The sequence below is a fragment of the Phragmites australis genome, chromosome 13, assembly GCF_958298935.1.
Source record: "Phragmites australis chromosome 13, lpPhrAust1.1, whole genome shotgun sequence".
In the NCBI taxonomy this organism is placed as follows: Eukaryota; Viridiplantae; Streptophyta; class Magnoliopsida; order Poales; family Poaceae; genus Phragmites; species Phragmites australis.
This window is the reverse complement of record NC_084933.1, coordinates 9,942,726-9,963,148: the sequence shown is the minus strand read 5'-3', so window position 1 is coordinate 9,963,148 and position 20,423 is coordinate 9,942,726. Positions and strand designations below refer to the sequence as shown.

At 40.2% G+C, this 20,423-nt stretch overlaps 1 protein-coding gene across 6 annotated transcripts; it reads right to left on the bottom strand.

The window, feature by feature from the left end:
* Positions 1 to 1,682: 1,682 nt before the first annotated feature.
* On the bottom strand, positions 1,683 to 17,028 carry LOC133889253 (uncharacterized). 6 transcript variants are annotated; one of them, XM_062329749.1, is made up of 15 exons: positions 16,658 to 17,025; positions 16,384 to 16,570; positions 14,750 to 14,839; positions 14,561 to 14,651; positions 13,103 to 13,169; positions 12,081 to 12,123; positions 10,988 to 11,159; positions 10,786 to 10,884; positions 7,504 to 7,543; positions 6,397 to 6,455; positions 4,530 to 4,693; positions 4,011 to 4,178; positions 3,545 to 3,666; positions 3,438 to 3,474; positions 1,683 to 1,975 (listed from the first exon to the last, which is right to left on the bottom strand). In XM_062329749.1, exons 1-15 carry the CDS (start codon positions 16,829 to 16,831, stop codon positions 1,800 to 1,802), a joined length of 1,689 nt encoding a protein of 562 aa, XP_062185733.1. In that variant the 5' UTR covers positions 16,832 to 17,025; the 3' UTR covers positions 1,683 to 1,799. The 6 variants fall into 6 exon arrangements, 5 of the variants coding, with proteins under 5 accessions (XP_062185733.1, XP_062185732.1, XP_062185734.1 ...); XM_062329748.1 differs by having other exon boundaries at positions 3,545 to 3,669; positions 16,658 to 17,023; XM_062329750.1 differs by having other exon boundaries at positions 3,545 to 3,669; positions 4,011 to 4,188; positions 4,558 to 4,693; positions 16,658 to 17,022.
* Between the last annotated feature and the right edge of the window lie 3,395 nt (positions 17,029 to 20,423).

Genomic DNA, 20,423 nt, shown 5'->3' with positions numbered 1-20,423 from the left:
TATCTAGCTATCGCATAATAGACAGGTTTCTTAAGATTTGATGTAAAAAGAAAGGGGGTGCAAATAAATTAATTTACGGCATCAGTGCTCCAGGTTGAAAACATATTCAGCTAAACCCCGCATTTTGCTTGCGTCGAGCTTTTGGTTGGTCTAAGCCTTTGGTTTTCTGACAGTATGCATCTTGGTTGCCGCATCCAAACTCCAACCATCGCCGCACCCATAGAAGTTTAAGATGCACCGCATTTATATGTATAAAAAAGTTTCCCCAACACGACAACAGTCCACCATATTGATTGGGTTAACAAGCTAATTGAATTTCTCTTGTCAAACAGAAGAGAACTTTCATAGATTAGAAGTGAAAGAAACCATACACTGTAAACCCAATATAATATATGTCATACACGTGTCGAATCCAGTAAAATGCAAACAAAATAAAAATTGATGCTGCCTGTTGTCTTTCTAGTGGTGTCTTACAGCCGACACTGACACTGCCTTCTCTGTCTGACGCCTCTTAATTCCTCTACCAATCACACTTTACAGACATTGCTTACATAGGAGAATTGGGAGTGGATTGAGACATTGTGCCGTGTTCACCCTACCAAGTACCTACTAGGCTCATCATCATATCATAGTAGAAAAAAGTGTCGGCTCATTCAAGAGCCACATGTTCAATTGATTCCAAATGGTTAAATAATAGCAGCACACCCCTTCCCCCATCAAAATATGAGGACCAAAGCCATGGGCTCCCATAAGAGCTCTAGTTCTCTGAGAGCAGAAAGCATGCATGCAATTGCTCTGTGTTTCCAGTGTGATGCCTAGGCTAGGCATGGGAGGAATCGGAAATTTAGCCGCCTCATTTCCCTACACGGCAGACCAGGCCTTCCCGTAATCACTTCACCCGATTACCTGGATCACACGTGCCTGCTGGGAAACTCGATTTTAGGATCTGAGATCTTTTTCATGCCATTTTTAGTGGATTGGTCAAGGAGTCAAACTCATTCAAAATCTCTTTTGCTCAATGTCAAGCGATCAGATAGGGTTTTGCTCTGAAAATGATGTACGAAACAAGTCTTGATGTTGTGGTAGGAATTTTCCTCTTAAAATCAGATACATGCAATGAGCTATTTTGGTACATATTTTTCTATCTGACAAACAATGACTCCGATGTTACCGATGTCATTTTTCCATATTGCAACGTGCCGTTGGAGCATCCAGAGTTTCCATCAGACGTCCCGCGTCCGGGATTCTTTTAGTTTTTTTTGTTTTTTAACAGAAGAAGCTACAGCCTCGAGAATGCGTCCCGTGGCAGTGAGTGGTGGACGGAGGCTTGGGGCAGGCTAATTCCCAATCTTCCGATTTTCTTGCTAAAATTTAGAGTTCCAATAACTGCTTATTCAAGTTGAGATTTGGAATTTTATTTGGGTTTGAGAACTTATGGACAATTCTGCCGGTATAATTTTACCTTGCAATGGCGACCTGAACATCCAACTTTGGCGGACGGACTGGAACTGTTGCAACCGAATCATCTGTGATGCGGACCTGGGTGGTGCTTTGCTGCGAGTTCCAGCGGAGCCAGGAGCACACCAAGGAAGTCCTAGACAGTGTGGGCTCCTCGATGTGCTTGGGGTTATATGATCTCTTTACACGTAGACTCACGGAAATTGAACTAGTAAGCTCCGAAGTACCCAACGAAATGATAATTTAACAAATAAGCTATGTAATATCATTCCTACACGCATGGGATTTTACATGAGTTTGCAAATTTGAAACTGGGGAAGATTGCGACTCCCAGAACAACTCTACTTATCAGAGTACTCTTCATCTTCACTGGGCTGTTCGTAAATTTCAAACTCCCCATCACTTGCTTCAGTGTCGTTAGGGGCATCGCCTGGTCTATTTTGGCCATCTTCCTGCACTGGAAAGCTGCGCAGCACTTCCTCAAGGTATCCATTGGAGAAGCCTTCTCCGAGTTCATCTGATACAGGTTAAGGAAAACAACTGCGGGAAGATTGGATCAAGGCTGATCAAATTATGTTGTTAATAAACATAACCAACTTCCACCATTCATATATTGCAATGAAAAAATAGTATCTTTTTGGTTCCTACGTAGAAGGTTTCTTCAACCTTGTAAAAGTTGATTCTATTTTGCCCTGGAACATAAACGAAGACACTTGACCTAAGCAGAATAATGATGTAAGTCAGAATGTGCTATTTCAATGGAATACTGTCTTTATCAGAGATTAAACACTGGATCCAATGCATATGACCCAATTGATGCAGATTTAAGTGAAACCATAGAACGACTACTTGTTGTCTATGTTTGTTTAATAAACTAACATAATAATGTCAATGTACTGAGGATATAAATAATAACTACCAATGTGACATTTACAAAAGAATGGGAACGCTGAAGAGAAAAAACTAAAACATAGAGCTGTCAACTGTGTCGGAAAAAAACTTATGCATCTATTTTGGGCTTATTACTTCGAGCTGCTGGCAAGTTTGGAACCGAACAGGTGTATGCTTGGCAAAGTCACGCCAATAGGCATAGATGGAAAAGGTTATTACTATCAGATATGGAATCGCTGCAAGTAAGAATTCTCAAACATTTTAATCCGATAATTTGCAATAAATACATGAAACCCATTTTGCACTCTCTGTTATGCACATAATCAATATGAACCACAAAATCTCATCCTTAATCTTAATGGGCGTATTGAAACCCCTAATCTTCAACCCCCACCAAAATCCATGCACTCAAGACAGGTGTTTGCAGGCTCACGCAAGCGGCAGGACATGAAGCTTCACTAGCTTCGATACTTCTAGCAGAACAGATAAGGGACCAATACTGACGTTTAGTTACCAATGGTGTGATTGGTTGTTCGCATGGGTGTTGCCCATATGGATCGTATATACAGGTTAAGGGGAAGCAAACTGAGTGGAGTCATATTTGTTGAAAAGAAAAGTGTTTGGTTAGTTGTATTTGTCTGAAGTCCGGATAGGCTGGGTGGAGTTTCTGTTTGGTTGACCGAATATAAGGCGACATGAGCGGATGCAAGAGTTAAGACTGTGATTGGTTACTCGCATAAGATGATTTTGTGACACTGACAAGTAGAGCCGTCTGTATGAGTGGATGTTAGAGCTTGCATCCACCGGATCAGGCTGCGGACATATACTTGCATCCGCTGGACCAAACTAGAACAGTGTATACGAATGAGCAACCAAACACACTTCTCTCTGAGATTATATACATCCGCCTGGCCAGGTTGCTCCCATGCAGGCAACCAATCAAACCCCAAAATAGCTCCAGTGAAAAGTCTAGATCCTAATATGAACCAGATACTAAACTTTGATGATAAAGCCCAAAGTAGGATTAAAAGAGTCCTCCCGGAGATGGAGAGATATCAAAATTGATCAATCAATTGTATCAAGGATACAGGAATCATCCAAGGTGAAATCACGAACATCCTCTGCCTACAATAGAAATAGTAAAGGTTAAGTTTCTGTAGCATATAATGGCAAATTAGTGCAAGTGGTGACATACCATAGGTGGAGAATCATAACCATCCGACTCCTCCTTATCTTCCTCTTCTTCATCATCCACATCTTCACTATCGCAGTTGTTAGGGTCAACTTGATCCTCAGTTCCATTATGTATGGCGGGCTCTTCTAGAGGGGAGAAAAGGATTCAACAACCAGGATGAATGTGGCAAGGTATCTCTCCGAGAAAGAACAATTATAATACTTCGCACACATGGTATGCTGACTGGCCCAAACTTGTAGCATGCCCATACAAAGAGAAGTGCAAACTCGCTTAATAATGTAATAAGCCATCCAAGCAGCAATATATTCATACTGTTTGTAGCTCATCAGCAGGTCCACAAAATGTGGAACGTTTACCAAACATTATGTTTGCAGATTGCACATTGCTCATAAAAATCGAAGAATATGCATTTAACTAGTATTAAGAAGTAAGATGATGTTAAATAGACCTCAATCAACATCCTTACCTTCCTTTGATTGCTCAGATCTGCAAAGGGCTTCCTGCTTCTTGGACCTTTCAATCAGTTCATGGGCATTCCTCAACAAGTTTTTTGCATCTTCATTAGGATATAAAGAGAGGAACCTTATGCTCAGTTGCAACCTCAGGGTTTTAATCATTGGCTTAGAAAACCAACCTGTAGAATGCTACAGAGGAATCAGTTATTTTAGAGCATACAATATAGTGCAAAGAGACTCTTGGTACTAGCTATGGATCAAGATTGTTGAATAGACAATGATCACAGCAAAATGGAGTAAACTTGGTCTAAATTAAAAGTGGAGAAAGATGATAAGAAAGCTGCTACTTGCAGCAGCACAAGCTAGCTGGTTTCTACCATTTATTTTCAACAATATAATTTTTATGTTATATACAATGAGCTTCAGATATAAACATCATGAAGACCAATATTTAGATCCCAGAACGCACCCAAAAATGTAATAATTAAGAGTTCAGACACAATTTCTAAGTAGAAGAGACTGAAACAAACCCTGAACACAATTTGTATTGTTACTCACTGAACAAGTTGATTGATACGAAGGTTTTCGAATTTCTGCTTGAATAAAGTCGTCTTGCAGTTCAAATAATTGCAGAAAGATGAAATTCTTTAACGGCATTGCTTCAAGCTTGCACATTTCTGACCACTTTTGAGATCTGTAAGTTCCAAACCAAAGTAAAGACTGGAGATGTATAAGCAGGGGGGAGAAATACAAGCATCAATCGGAAACACCCTCATTGAGTTGCAGATCAGGGAAAACGGTAACATTCAGTAGCACTGAAAGAATTTCCTATGAAAGGAAACAAATACAAAGTTATCCAGAACAAATAAAAGGTACCGCTAGGCAATGCAATCATCTGGACAAACGAAACCGAGTATCTAAACAAATTTAAGTAGAGATGTCCTAATATAATTCCAGGTTCCTTCAGTAAACAAATTTAGGCAGAGATTGTCCTAATATAAGTCCAGGTTCCTTCAGTAAAGAATTAGACAAGTAACTTTAGTGTAAGCGCTTCGAGTTTTTTTCGTGAAAAGAAGCATATGTTCACCAAGTCATTTCCTCTTACCCAAATTAAAACTTCTTTGTCATAAATACAAATCTGAGAAGAGTACTCAAAGGTATTTCTTAGTATTAGTAACATATAATTGGATGTTGCCCATATATTGAAATGCATTCATGTGTTAACTATCAAGCATCTCCATAGTGATAAATGTGAGAAGAATTATATTGAATCATTTATGTCAATGATACCGAGATAATACATTACAACTAAACAAAAATATCTACAAAAATGTAAATGTTCCACCAAGAAATGATAAGTTAGCTTTTTGTAAAATAACAGGCTGGCAAGTACCATGTATTCATGCAGCTACATCATTTTGGACATCTGTAAACTATTTACATGGAGCGATGGATGCGACAATTTGAAAATTTGTAACAGTTTTGACAATCATACAAGTATGATAGGTTATATTTTTATGAGTAAATTTTATACAACACTATAATCGAGAAAACTATCGCAAAACTACACTTTGTAGGACTAGTTTCACAAAAGTACAATTTTTAGAATCAATTTCACAAAACTACACTTCTAATTGTCACTTAATGATGCAAAACTACACATTTATTATCGTTCCATATTGCAAAATAACACTGTCATCAGGCAAGTGTAGCTTTGCAATACGTTATAGCAATAGAAGTGTAGTTCTGCGATATAGAATGTCAATAGAAGTGAAGTTTTGAGAAATTAATTCTTGAAAGTGTAGTTTTGCGATAGTTTTTCCAATCTTAGCGTTGTTTTCTGAAATTTACTCTATTTTTAGTGCTGCGTGGAATAAACTACAGAGATATGTAGAAGGATGATAGAGTATATTACAGCATCATAAAAATAACAGGAGTACAGCCATCAATTCAGTTGGACATGCATCACAACTACATATCATAAGTATTTCATAACCTTGGTAAATATATGCTCAAGCCAGTTTATTTTGACATATGAAACGTAGCTTAGCCTTAAATCACTATTTGGTTTCCAAGCCAAACGTGCATATAGCCTTTGACGATATTCACCTAGCCCATATATTCTTTTGGCCTACTCGGCCAATTACTGTAGTTTCCCTATCTAATTACAATCAGGCCTGTTACAGAGTCCCATCGAATTGAAGTTAAGGTTGGAAGCCACTATATTCACTACCAGTATGGGCACCACTTCCCAGTAGAATGAGGCTTCAAGGCATGTAGCCAGATGACAAATCAAAAATTGTTTGTTCCATTTGGAAATCTACGTATTCTTAGATTAGTGATCAAAGTTCTTCAAAATACATTGTCTCGGAAGCTAAAAGAAAGAAAATGGCTCACCCAGAATCATTTGTCCTTTGAAGATTCCTTAGCTCGGGAGGCATGCGAAAATCAATTCTCTGAAATCTAGCAAAGAAAGAAAGCATTTCAGATGATAAAATATAGTTAAAAGGTAACTTCCCTGATCATAAAGAAAAACAAAATGTACAGAATAGAAGACCAAATTAGTTCTCAAACTTTGGGCTAGGCTCATTGTAGAGCCTCCAATTTTCAGATGTAGCGAATAAATCCTCTAATACTTCCATGCAAAGATTTAAGCGTCTACCTAACATAATTTTGGGAGAGAAAAAGAATATGGTAGTACAGAGCTACTTGCTTCCAAACAAAAAAAAAAATTGTCACCTGGGCGGGCCAACCTGCTACTTTCCCAAGAAAAGTTTTGTTTGCGATGGGAGATAAATAGATATTTATAAAAAGGTGAGCATCAAAAATAAATTTTAAGAACTGCAGATGCCTTCCTAGACATTAAACACATGTATTTTCCGCATAAAAAGTAGACTAGGAGCAAAAGGACAACAATTCCAGAAAAAGTCAACTTATGTTAGTCATTTTTGTGTTCCCAGTTTCTACGCATTAATTGTGCACTTTACTGATAAGGAAGTTTTACAAATACCATTCTGTTGCCAATTACATGCTCTAGTCCTGCTATGATAAACAAAAGTCTTATGAATCATCTGTAATATGTTCCATACTTCCATGTGTCCATTTTAAAACGAAAAATTTAATATAATTGCCAAGAAGTCAGTTCCTGTTGCAAACACCAGCAACCGCTTACAAGTTGAATAGTTGCGTGTAGCACCCCACATCTGTCCTCTCATTCCAGCCAAGCTCACACCTAGGGATTTTTAATGGCACAGAAAGTGGATATAGCTTAAGGATCAGGCGCCAAGCACCCATGTGGCCCCACCCAAGTGCACTCCAGTTTAGTTCTATCCTAGGGTTGGTGGTATGGCATTAGGGTTTCCAGTGGTTGAGCTAGCACAAAATTTTAGAGGGGTTGGGGCTCAACAAGCTAAACAAACAATCGTCTAGTTCAAACTTCAAAGCAATGTTTTACACAAGCATACTAGTGAAAAAATGCAAAACAAATAAAAAAAAAGATCATACCACTAATTGAGCCCAATATTCTTCAATCTTCATGAAAGATCTATACACAAACATGGTAAAATAGCGATATAAGAATTTTGTTCTCAGTGTAGCATATCATCAAGTCATTGAGTCATTCATCATTCATCAAGTCTTGATAATTGACATCACTGAAAAGATCATCAACTGATGTCGTCGCAACAAGAAGGATCAAAGTTAGCTCAATGAGGCGATAAATCAATGGAAAAGTTCATTCTTTCCCGTCTCACCATCTTTTCAACAACCTTTTCAAGATCACAGCATCCAAAAAATTCTTTACTTCTCCTAATGTTTATAATGAAATTTTGAAATTGTTATCTTATCAGTAAACAATCAGTTGTTATGAAATCTTCAGCATAGATCTCAGCGAGTCTCGCAAGTTTATCTACATCAAAATGGGAGGAGTACCTTGGATTAAGAGAAGACATATATTCAGCATAGATCTCAGCGAGTCTCGCAAGTTTATCTACATCAAAATGGGAGGAGTACCTTGGATTAAGAGAAGACATATATACTAGTAACTCTGAACTGACTTCATTAAACCGATGACTCATCTCTCACATAATGGCATCGATATAAACCATTGATTCAATGAAGTCATCGATGCCATTATATCAGAGATGAATCATCGGTTCAATGAAGTCAGTTTAGAGTTATTTTTTGCATGGCTTCTCTTAATCCAAGACACTCCTCTAATTTTGATGTAGATAAGCTTATGAGACTCGTTGAGATCTATACTGAAGATTTCACAACAGCTGATTGTTTACTGATAAGACAACAACTTCGAAACTTCATTCTGAGCATTAGGAGAAGTGAAGAATTTCGTGGATATTGTGATCTTGGAAAGGTTGCAGAAAAGATGGTTGAGACTAGAAAGAATATAGCTTTTCCATTAATTTATCGCCTCATTGAGCTAACTTTGATCCTTCCGACATCAGTTGAAAGGATTTTTTCAGCGATGACAATTATCAAGACAAATTTGCACAACAAAATGGGTGATGAATGGCTCAATGACTTGATGATATGCTATCCTAAGGAGATATTTAGAAACATTAGCAATGATAAAATCATAAACGGTTTGAAAACATGAAAAATCGTCAGATGTTAATGCCTCAAACTAAATTAGTGGTACGCTCTATTCACTTTTCTCTTCTAATATTCATCATTATTTGAAACTAGAAAGAAATTCTTATATCGCTATTTTACCATGTTTGTGTATAGATCTCTCCTCATGAAGATTGAAGAATATTAGGCTATTGTCGCGATTGAAGAATATTGGGCTCAATTTGTGGTATGCTCTTTTTTTATGTGTTTTGTATTTTTTTACCACTATGCTTGTGTAAAACATTGCTTCAAAGTTTGAACTAAACGATTGTTTATTTAGCTTGTTGTGCCCCAATGCCCCATAAAATTTTGCGCTGGCTCCGCCATTGCTGCTAAGATCACTCTTTCTTCTCCTCTAATCCTTATACTGTTCTCTTTTTCTCATCTTTTTGTCATCACTGCCTGATGCCTCCATCCAAAGACAACCGAAGCATCTATAGTGAACCATCCAACGCGGTGATGCTCAGCAACCAGGGACTCCAATACTCGATGCTCCTGCTGTTGTTGTGAGGTTCGAGCGCCTTTTAGCCTGACATTTTCTTGGAGCTCGTTCACCTATCTCACAACGTTGGAACAAATCTTCATCTTGTCCATCTGATCAGTTGCATTTCATTAAATGGATTATGGATATTTAATCTTTTTGGGAGTGCATATCGATAACTTTTTTTGGGATCTTCGTGGATGCCAATGGGGAGCTCCATGAAGAGCTGTTGATCTTCTCCCTGCACTTATGCTCCACGCATGACGCAGTACTCACTTGTCAGCGGTTCGATGCCACCGCCACTTGCCAAGCTAGGGGGGCTTACCAGCTATTGTGCTCCATGGCCATGGTCGTGATGTTGCCTCGATTATTGCTGCCATTGCCAATCTCACTCTCTTCCAAACCACAACTATTGGTAGCTTTAACCATTAAAAAATGAGATAACCACATTTATGAATCTTAATCCATATAGTGTCTCGGGCGGACCACATAGTAAGATTTGACACACACGTCATCATGCCATTAGTTGTCGGAAGGGCTTTACTAAGATAGATTTTTGAAGTTTAAGAGTTCAAATCAATATTACAAGCATGGTTATTAGGGCGTAAAGGCGAGACATGGCAACTCACTACCGCCTTACCGACTTAGTGCCTAAGGCCTGAGGCAAGGCTACACCATATTATCATCCTATCCTAGTAAAGTACTAAGCATAGCTAGAGCAGGAGCTGGAGGCGATGTGAGCCGACACAGGAGCTGGAGGACGGTGGCACGGGAGGTGGAGGACGGCGAGGGCGAGAGCCGCCGCGGCAGCTGGAGGGTGGCGAGGGAGGGAGCCGGCGCAAGAGCTAGCGGGCTGGCAGTGGCGTGACACGACACGATGGAGGTTGGATTAGGCAACGTTGCGGCATGATGCAAGAGCTGGAGGTTGGCTCTCTCCCTCTCCTCTCTCCTGCTTATTGCGCCAATTTTGGATTCCCTCCTCTCTCTCCTGCTTCTTCCCGCCAAAGGCTACGGGCTACCCATATGGCGTCTGCCTCACCCCGCCCTAAGCCATGGAGATGCTTTACAGCCGTCTTATGGACGTCTTGTGAATAAAGCAGACGCCATACCACATCAAAGCGTGGCATCTAGCATGGCGTCGCCCTCTGGCCGCCTTACCGCTTAAGAGACGCCTTAATAACTAGGATTACAAGGTCTTGATTGAACAAAGGAAAAGGTTTAGGAGGCTTGTGTGCAATGTTCCTATATTTTCTTGTCGATTGTGCCTTCTAGTTACGTAGTTCATTATACATAGAATTGATCATTCTTGCTTTTTTCCTCTCTCTTTGTTGTCCTGAATCACTGCAGTATTCTAGTGATGGATGTTTAAAACACAAACCACTTATCTAATATGCAGACAAAGACAGGGTGAACCTCAAAGACCTGTCAATGTTTTACATTAGAGTTCTCATTTTCATGTTTTTGGGTAGTACATATGTATACCCAGCCAAACAAACAAGTGAACTTTCTGACCACTAATATATTCAGCTGAAACAAAGCAATATCAGAATCATTCCATGTGCCTGCTATAGGAACACTTTGTGTCTACAATAATGCAATTGAGTCAAAAAAGCATAAAGATGTAACAGTTTGAAAATAAGAAACAACACAAATAAACTAACAAAGCAACTGGTGCTTACATTCGCGACTCAGAATCTTTACGAGGATCATATCCCCTTTTGATCCAGAATTTACCGAAGGGGCCCCTAGAGAAGTAGTATCCAGCTCTAAACAGAAGCCTGAGCAAATAAAAGAAGCATACAGAAGAAAATAACAGTTGAAAGGCATACCAAAGGAACTAAATGATGAGGCAGCTCTACAAGAGTGAAAAAATAATGAAACCTTTTGAATTGGCTTTGTGAGACATGCACACCATCATCATGCAATCGTTCATAAAGTGATTGCCTTGGCCACACAGGACGCTCATCAAACAATTTGCACATGGCCATTTGCCAATCCCAATCTACTGAATTCTTTGGTACGTGGTTTTCCCAATTAATCTTCACTGGGGCAGGTATATGCTATTTAAGGTAACAAAGAAGGTGTGCAATAATATTGTCAATTGCGTCATAACCAAGGTACGCTAGATGGCAGGAATGCAATAAAACCTTGAGAGGGAACAAGATTTGGCTTTCTAAGATGAATATCTAAGCTTCCCATTGAAAAAGTGCACTTTGGAAAGAAAACCATGTGAGAACATGAAGGCATTGGTCATAATCGAACAGCGAGTCGTTACCACTGAGTTGTTCTCACTACAAAAGACACACACAAAACTATAAGCATAAATAGCTGTACTTGTTTTAATTATTGTTGAGTTGTGGCTATTGTGCTTGTCCTTCCACTTCCTCAAGAATGGATATCACTCCTATCACTCTTCAAGAAAGGATACTTCCACCAATGGCATACACCTTCATCAGAGTGTGGCAATTGATAACTATGTTTTATAGATACTTCTGAAAATCGTCGTGCCAGTATCTGGATATGCATCTGATATTAATATGTTTGGAGACGTATCAGGAAAAATTCATGTTTTAAAAAGAAACCAAATACTAACCATATGCTTCCCAAACCCAAACACCATAACTGATACACCTCGAGCCCCTCTCTCATCCCGCAACTGCAGCCTATTCACATCCCCATCTGGCAGTCACTCTGAGTCCTCCAGCTACCTTTTGACACACCTTCTCCTCCGGACTCGGCCCCGCGGTGGGTTCATCCGCCCAGCACGCTATGCTCCCTCCGATTTGAGTTCCTGTTCCTCTTTTTCTATTCTTTTTCTTTCTTTCTTTCAAATTACCCTTCCCAGCCAAGAGGTTTTCTCATTGCCCCATTTCTGGTTTATTTCCTCTTTTAGTTACCTTCAATTTTTCCCGAAGCTGTATATGCCCACTTAATGAAGATCACAATATCATAGACGTATGTGCCCAAAGGATATCTTGAATGTTGAAAGGAAGCGCAAGGGTTGGTCCAACATCCATCTGTAACCAAAGAAGAAAGTCATAATCGATTCAGTCAGTAAGCCATTTCACACTAAGTAAACATCTCTGAAGAAAAGTATCCACAGCACTGTGCAAGTATAAGAAGGAAACTATAGATGTCAAGCAAGAAAATCAAGTTTTTCTAATAAATTAAGAAGACATACAGAATAAAGGTCCATGAGAACAAAAACCATGTCGTTCATTGTTTCAATGTCAAGCAAACAGCTATTCCTTTGTATCTCAAGTCCCAGAACAATTTAATCAACAGAGAGTTTTCAAATACTCACCCACCCCACCTATCATGTAAGTTGTGTAAGCTCTAATAACTGGACCCAGTTGCATAGAACATGGAATGATTCTCCACCAGTTCTTTCAGGTAACCAGCAGGCAACCATTCTTTTCCCCAAAACCAATGAAGTGGCCTGGAATTGATCTGAACCAAGCAGATGCAGTCTGTCTCAACCTAAACTGATCATAACTCCACAAAGCATTGGATAAAAACAGACCAGGGTACAATAAAGAACCATAGCGAGGATACGACACAGAGCCAGAGCCAGTATGGCAGTTACATGCAGTAAAAACACACCTACTGCCAGCTTTCTAAATGCTAAATGGAATGGCACCAGATGTCCAAATGTAATTAAAGTTTTTCTGAAGACCAGACACCTACATTTTCATCAATAGCTCAAAAAACAACCTAACGAAAATTTCAATTTTATCTAGAACATTTAAATGAAGAAACATTTCTAATTCTAGATCAAACACATCCTATCGTGGATTAGAAAATTGGAGGCACAGTGTAGCAAAACAACAACCAAAAGATGGGAGAAATCAAGATAGGCTAAGTGGTGGAGAAACAAATATAATGTACCCATAAAGCAAAGTGAGAATAATGTTGCAAGTTATCCTTACATTAATAAGCCCTTTGAATCACTGTAACAGCTCAAAAACAAAACAGCTACATGCAACGATTATGTACCTCCCATTTTTGCTGTATGACTCCCCTGTGCATGCTTTTAGAAACTGCATTGGACGATGGTAGAAGCCTGAAACAGTTCATTAATCATTACTGGGCAATACTTCTATTCAGTTTATAAATGTAAATGGCACAGAAACAGTGAAATGGAAATTTATACATGCTAACAGCTATGGTACTAAAAGTTTCTAGAATTTGAATCTGATTGTTGTTATGCAAAATGGATACCCATAGACCAAAGTAGGAAAGATTAGAAGAGACACAGCACTAACTCGAGAAGATCTGCAGGCTACTTAACTTCAGTTTTCGGCAATAAGTGCTTTTCACTTATGAACAGGACTACAAAGTACAAACATGTTTAATTTAGTGACAGGAGAGATAAGGAAGCATAGGAACAATTGTGATATTACTGGCGATACCTTCTTGAGGACTAGTGATGCTACAGCACTGACTATACGAGTCCTATGAAATTTAAGTTGACCACGGTTATTAGTGACATGGATTATGGAGGGGCATTTGGCAAATAGGAAAAAGAAGCCAAAATATTCAATTTTGGGGAATTTTTTTATTTACAAAAGCTTGTTATCCATAAATGAGTCCATTTACAGGAAATGCATCTAGCCACTCCTCTGTCATTATAGACTAACCACTTTCACAATGAAAGCTAGTTTATTATTCCAAAACGGGATAGCTGAAGGTAAAAGAATGATTCTTGTCACTTCTGAACAAACTCACTGCTAAAAACCAAACAAAAAAAAATCAGATACTCATCATTTGAACGTTTCAATACCGCACTCCATATGTTTCAGTAATGAGCAATTCAATCAGAAGCCATGCACGGTAAGTCCACAAGGTTATTTAGGTTAGTATTCCTTTCAAAGTAAGCATTTAGCTCAAATTATTTTAATAATAGATGCCATGATCAATATTTATGTCTCGTTGGCAGATAGACATAAGTTTCACGCACCAGCACGAGCTGTTTGGGGAAAGGTGAGCAATATACTTCAACACTCCACCTCACATCTTGGCTCACAGGTCGACAGCATAGACCATAGGACTCAGAGGGTGGCTGCAAATTGTTTCTTCAAAAGAAGAAATTGGATACTGATCACAGCCCAAGACCTTTGGCTCTGCTACCATCCTAAGTTCCATGCAGTAACCAACTCACACAAGGCTTACGAAGCTTGGGGAAAAGGCAGGCAATATTACTTCACATACATATCCAACACATATTTCAGGTGTGTCAGCAGCATAAGATGTTTCTATACAAAGATCATATGTGCATACAAAGTGCCATATCCGCAATTCGTATCTTTAATGTGGAAATTTCACTAACAAATTTTCAGGCCGAAGGCTAATTTGTATCCATTGGAAGGCAACAAAGAGAATTGCAAATATCAACAAAGTTGAAGAAGTCAAAATTCAAAGTCATTTGATATCTGTGTCACTAATATCACTTACGCTATCTTTGTTGGTCCATCCTTCACTGAGAAGAGTGGGGGTACCAACATCATGATATCTCCATCATCTGTTTCCAGACGTCCAGTCTTATCTGTCATTCAGAAAAGGAAGATATTGAGTAGGAAATGGCAACGTTACAATAAGCTTGTAATCCCATAAGTAAAAAGTCAGAAAGTAGGGCACAACTACCTAAATTTTCAGTATCGTTTTGAGAATCTGATTTTCTTTTTCTCACTTGTGCAGCATGCACTGGAACAACATGCTGAAAATCTGCCATACCTGCATACGCTTGTATATCATCAATTTTGCATGTAGAATAAAACGATGCTAGATATATCATGTGCATCTAAATTCATACATCATCATACTTATTGGGAAGGTATGGGAGAATCAACTTTCAAACAATATTCGAAAAATGTAATCTAATTTTAACAAGCTAAAATTAATTTATTTTATTTTCTGGTTTACATTGGTATGGCCAGTATGGCATGCACATTCCTTTTAGGGCCTAATTGGGATGGGAGAATGAAATAACATAGGAGAGCAATGCAGTAAAAAAAAAACATCGGAACAAAAAACTAAGAAACTTTAAAGGACAGGGGTGTTTGGATCAAAAGAAGCAAAAGCATAGGAAATTATGTTTAAAGGCTTTAAACAAAACGCTGAGAGTCTGTGAGACTGTGACACAATTTGGTTGCTGGGGAAGCGTAAAAGTAAACCCCATGGAGCCATTGCACAAATTTATCATCACGGACTAGTTTCTCTGTCCTCAGAGTAATACTAATCAAAGACTTTGACTGAGCATGGTAGTAGGACAGACTGCGAGTGATCAATGGCTGGTGGCATCAGTAAGCACAGTTCCCATGGATGAGACTCGAGAGTCCCAGGAAATTATTTTCCTTGAATCTGACCTTTTTTTTTCTTTTCTGAATCCTTTGTTCCGAATGGCACAGGAAGACAGGATAACTGGCGAATGCCAATATTTTGAAATTCCTCTGAAAAATGCCCAATCCTATTGGGTAATTGCATCCTAACCTAACATACTTTGACTTGCATATTCCATTTTTTATCCAATATACACAATTTGACAGCGTGATATGTATTGATGTATACTCTCACTTTCTGCCTTGTGCAGTTTGGGATAGGATTGGTGCAAATAACAAGATTCATCTTCTGCAGATTCATCTTGATGCAAATAATAAGATGAGTGTTTGTTACACTTTCTGCAGAATATATGCACATGCCCTTACATGTTACATCAAACCGGCACCTCACATGCGGAACTTACCCACTATTTTTTGGCTACTCTATAAAGAAGGATAAGTTTGGTTAATAAGCTAAAACATGTTTCTATCCTATTTCCTCAAATCTAAACTATTTTATGTCAGCTATTCTTTTGAAAAGGAACAACAATGCATGAAACAATAAGCATTCAACCAAAGTGGCAGTAAGTAGAGGCAATACAATTTAGTCTGTCGAATTGATCAAACAGATCTAATACCGAGATCTCAGTAAGGATATTAGAACACATCTACAGTAGTTCTAAAGCACATCACTTCGTACAGCTTGTTTCTTTAAAATTCTGTCTCATCGTTTTATCACAACATGTGGATTATGGTATTTAAGCAACGATGCAAAATCTGCTGAACATCCAGCAAGGAAGCTTGAACCTTACATTACATCAACAAAATGTCTAATTCTATCCCATGGTTAGAAGCCAGACAAATCTACAGAACATGGAGACTTCCAACACAACAGCCGTTCTACAAGAAGGAGAACAAGAGGCATTTCGTCGAACACGTCAGCGCGCAGAGGGCCCTTACCTTCGAAGTGGTAGGCGGTCCGGACACGAGCGACCACCTCAGCACGCGGCGCCGCGGACCCCTTGCGCCTGGAGAGGCGGAGGACGAGGTCCGTAGAGACGCGGGACTCGCCGAAGGCCGGGTGGCAGTTAGGGTCCTCGGGGCGGAACCGGAGCTCGAGGCGAGCGCCGGCGTCGGAGCTCCGGACCTGCGAGAGAGGACGAACCATCATTTCACTTTGCCAGGACGCGCCGCCTAGTGGAAGCTAGAGAGGGGTTAGGGTTTCGGGGAGTACCTTGGCAATAGCGGGGAGGCCGCCGAGAGTGCGGGCGGCGCGGGAGGGCGAGGAGGGGTAGCCCGGGTAGTGCACGGCGAAGGCCTCGGCCGCAGGGAGCGTGCCGGAGACGGCACCGTCAGTGATGGTGGACAGCGGCGGCGAGGAGTTGGGGGAAGAGGGCGGGGAAGCCATCAGGGAGGGAAGCGGAGCGGAGACGGCGCCGATCGGAAGGGAACCAGATCAACGTCAAGGGCACAATATTAGGTGCCTCAGGTGTGAGCGTATCTGGCAGCCTCGAAGAACCCAGAGCGAAGGGCTGTCTGAACAAAATTCCGACCTCAACATCCGTGGAGAAGACTCCTCCAGTGAGTACACAGCTGTCACTAAGCCTGAACCCATGTTATTATGTAAAGTCTGAACTACTCTCCCATAAATATGAACTGAATGAAACCTCGATCATGGGAGATCTAAAATACGGTATAGAACACTTGAATTCACTCCTTAACATACCGATTCATATCTATGAGAAGAGTTCAAAGTCTAGGAATGGCGTCGAAGTACGATCTCAAGTCCACTCCTCCTGAGGCATTTTGGGCACTGCTTCTTTGATTACAGCAACAATAACGTCACCAATATGAGCATATCAGTGATTATCAGCTCCTAAGATTCGAATACAAATCAATTCGATAGCCCCGCTCCGTTGTTATCCGCTACATTCAAAAGGGTCTGAGTGAGATGGATCTTGGAAGTCTGGTTTTTTATTGGATAGTGATCTCGGGCACGAGTGGTTGATCTTCGCGGGCCGTGAATGGCCATGGAAAGGAGATGTGATGCCAGTTGAGCATCTTATGTTTGCTTAAACTGACATTCTTCCTCAGATATGAATAAAAGAAACTCTCCTGCAGAATGGTCCAGAACCTAGGATTTGCCTCTTCTTCTCTCTCAGGAGGAAACCACTCACTGACCGGCACAAACCTCAACTTATTAATCTTCGGTGCCTTAACAAACGTCAAGTCACGCAACCGAAGCTCTCCCTCAGGGTGAGACTGCTCTGTCTGCTACTGCTACTCTGTTGCGACTGCTGCTGCTCCTCCTCCTCTTACTCTGGCTCCTAATGATCCTTCTTCCGCCCCTGACCAGCTGGAAGGCGTCGATCCCAATCCACGAGTGTGGACGGACCGACGCAGCAGCAGAGTAGTGGCATCCCTGATCTCAAACCCTCTTTGAGCATTTGCTGCATCTGCGGCGACAACAGTATGATCCATCTCTTTTTGAGCCTTTGACTTCTTTTTCTTTGACTGCTCAACTACTTTTCGTTTGCCCTTGTCAGTGCGCTCACGACCCATATGAGAGAAAGCAAAGGATGAGAGAGCACTTCGGGTTAAAGAATAGACAAGAAAATTACCCGAAAACAAAACCCTAAGCATGAAATTGATATACATTTAGGTGAACATGCTTAGGATTAAGGATTGTGACACAAGGATTGATCAATTGCATATAATTTGACTTGAATTTGAAAAAATTGATCAAAAAGACATGAATTTGAGACCAATTTGCATGAATTAGCTCGGATTTGAATGATATTGAGCAAATTAAGCAAAGATTTGATCAACATGATCCTAATTCATGACAAAAAGGACTTAAGTTGCAACAAAATGAAAGAAATTGGACATATTTTGCATTAATTTGCAAGAATTTGGAACATATTTGCATGAAAATGCATCTAGGGTTTGCAAATTGAAGAACCGGCCGAAGAGATGCTCACCATGATGATCAGCAGAGGAAACGACGATGAGAGAGGTGCGGTCGGTGGCTGTGACGGTGAGCAGCAGCACTGGGGCAGCGACGACGACGGCTCTGAGCGCGGGAGCATGTGGCGCTAGCTTGCGGAGGAGCAGTGGCGCTGGCGACAACGAGCAGTGAAGCAGGTGGAGCGACGGCGTAAGGAGGCACTAGGACGGCGTGGAGGCGGGAGCATGACGGTGACTCAGCGAATCGACGAGGAGAGCTTGGCGGCGGCGGCAGATCGAAACAGAGACCGACCGAGACTGAAGGATATATGATAGGTGGGACCCGTGAAAATTTCAAACGCCAGAAGTTCCAGTGATGACACGACTCAGCGCCGGATTGATATTTCCAAAGAGGTTGGAAAAATTAGCCGAAAACCAGACGACTACATCGGAAGGTTCGGTGAAAACTGTTTAAACACCAGAAAGTTACGCCAGACCAAAATTTCTAAAGAGCATCCCAAATTGAGCCAAAACCTTAAACTGAGCGTCGGATATTCCGTTGACCTTCACACTAAGCGCCGGATATTCCACTGACTTTCACATTGATCGCTGGAACATTTTCTGAGGAAAACTGACTTTTGAACATTAGATATTGCGGTGATTTTTCACTGAGCACTAGAAGAACTCGCCAGAATATCTCCAAGAGATTATGAAAACACTTGCAGAAACTCAGAGCGCCGGATGATCCTCTGAGAGGAAGAGAGGAACGTCGCATCATCCGATGATAAGAAAAAGATTCTGCTGAACTAAAATATCTCATTGAGTCCAAACTTCAAACAAACACACAACAAAAACACATGTTTGGACCAGATTTGAGGGAAGATCTCACACTCTCAAACACTCATTTGCAAATATTTTCCAAAATGGCTATGTGATATATAATTTTCACAATAAAGAAGGAATAAAGAAGGAGAAAGAGAAACTCCAAGGAAATGTATGAGTCATATTGCCTATAAACTTAAAGATTAAGGCTTTAAATTGGATAGGACATGACTTAATAGTCATTAAGCACTTATATCAATTTAAACACACTTATAGAGTTGTATGTTCACATCGAGAGCGAACAACATTCTCAAATAGTGATATCCTCCTTTGTGATATCTCTACCGTCAATTCACATGCAATGCATAATAAGTGTATGAAAGTAAACGTGAGTGCAAGCTATGATATGTGAATGCGTAGCATAAAATAAATTTATCTTGTCATATTACTTCCCTTCTTAAGCTTCTTTATGGTGAACCCAATAATATGCCTTGACTAAAAACTAGGGGGCCACCAATTCAAGCAAAACTCATATTCACCACTATCTTGAGAATGTTAGACAAGCACCTATCATAAATACATCTATATGATAAGACATCATATTAAGTTTGAAGCATCTATCACATTCAACTCACTTCGCAATCTACAAAATGCGGCCTCATCTAGAGGTTTTGTGAAGATATCTGCCAATTGATCTTCTGATCTTACATTACTAAGAAAAATATCATTTTTAGTCAAATAGTCTCTAAGGAAGTGGTGGTGAATATCAATATGCTTTGTACGAGAGTGTTAAACAGGATTGTTTGTAATTTTTACGGCACTCATATTATCACAAAGGAGTGGAACCTTCTCTAGACAAACACCAAAGTCTAACAAGGTTTGCTTCATATAAAAGATTTGAACACAACAAGCTCTGGCGGCTATGTATTCCGCTTCTGCGGTGGACAAGGCTACCGAGTTTTGCTTTTTAGAAGACCACGAAACTAAGGATCACCCTAGCAAGTGGCACCCACCCGAATTACTCTTACGGTCCACACGACATCCGGCAAAGTCCGAACCCAAGTAACCCAAGAATAAGAAACTAGCGCATTTCGGGTACCACATGCCTATGCTAGGTGTATGCTTTAGGTATCTATGGATCCTCTTAACTGCACTAAGATGCAATTCCTTATGATTAGCTTGAAAGCAAGCGCACATGCATGTACTAAACATAATGTCAGGTCTAGATGTGG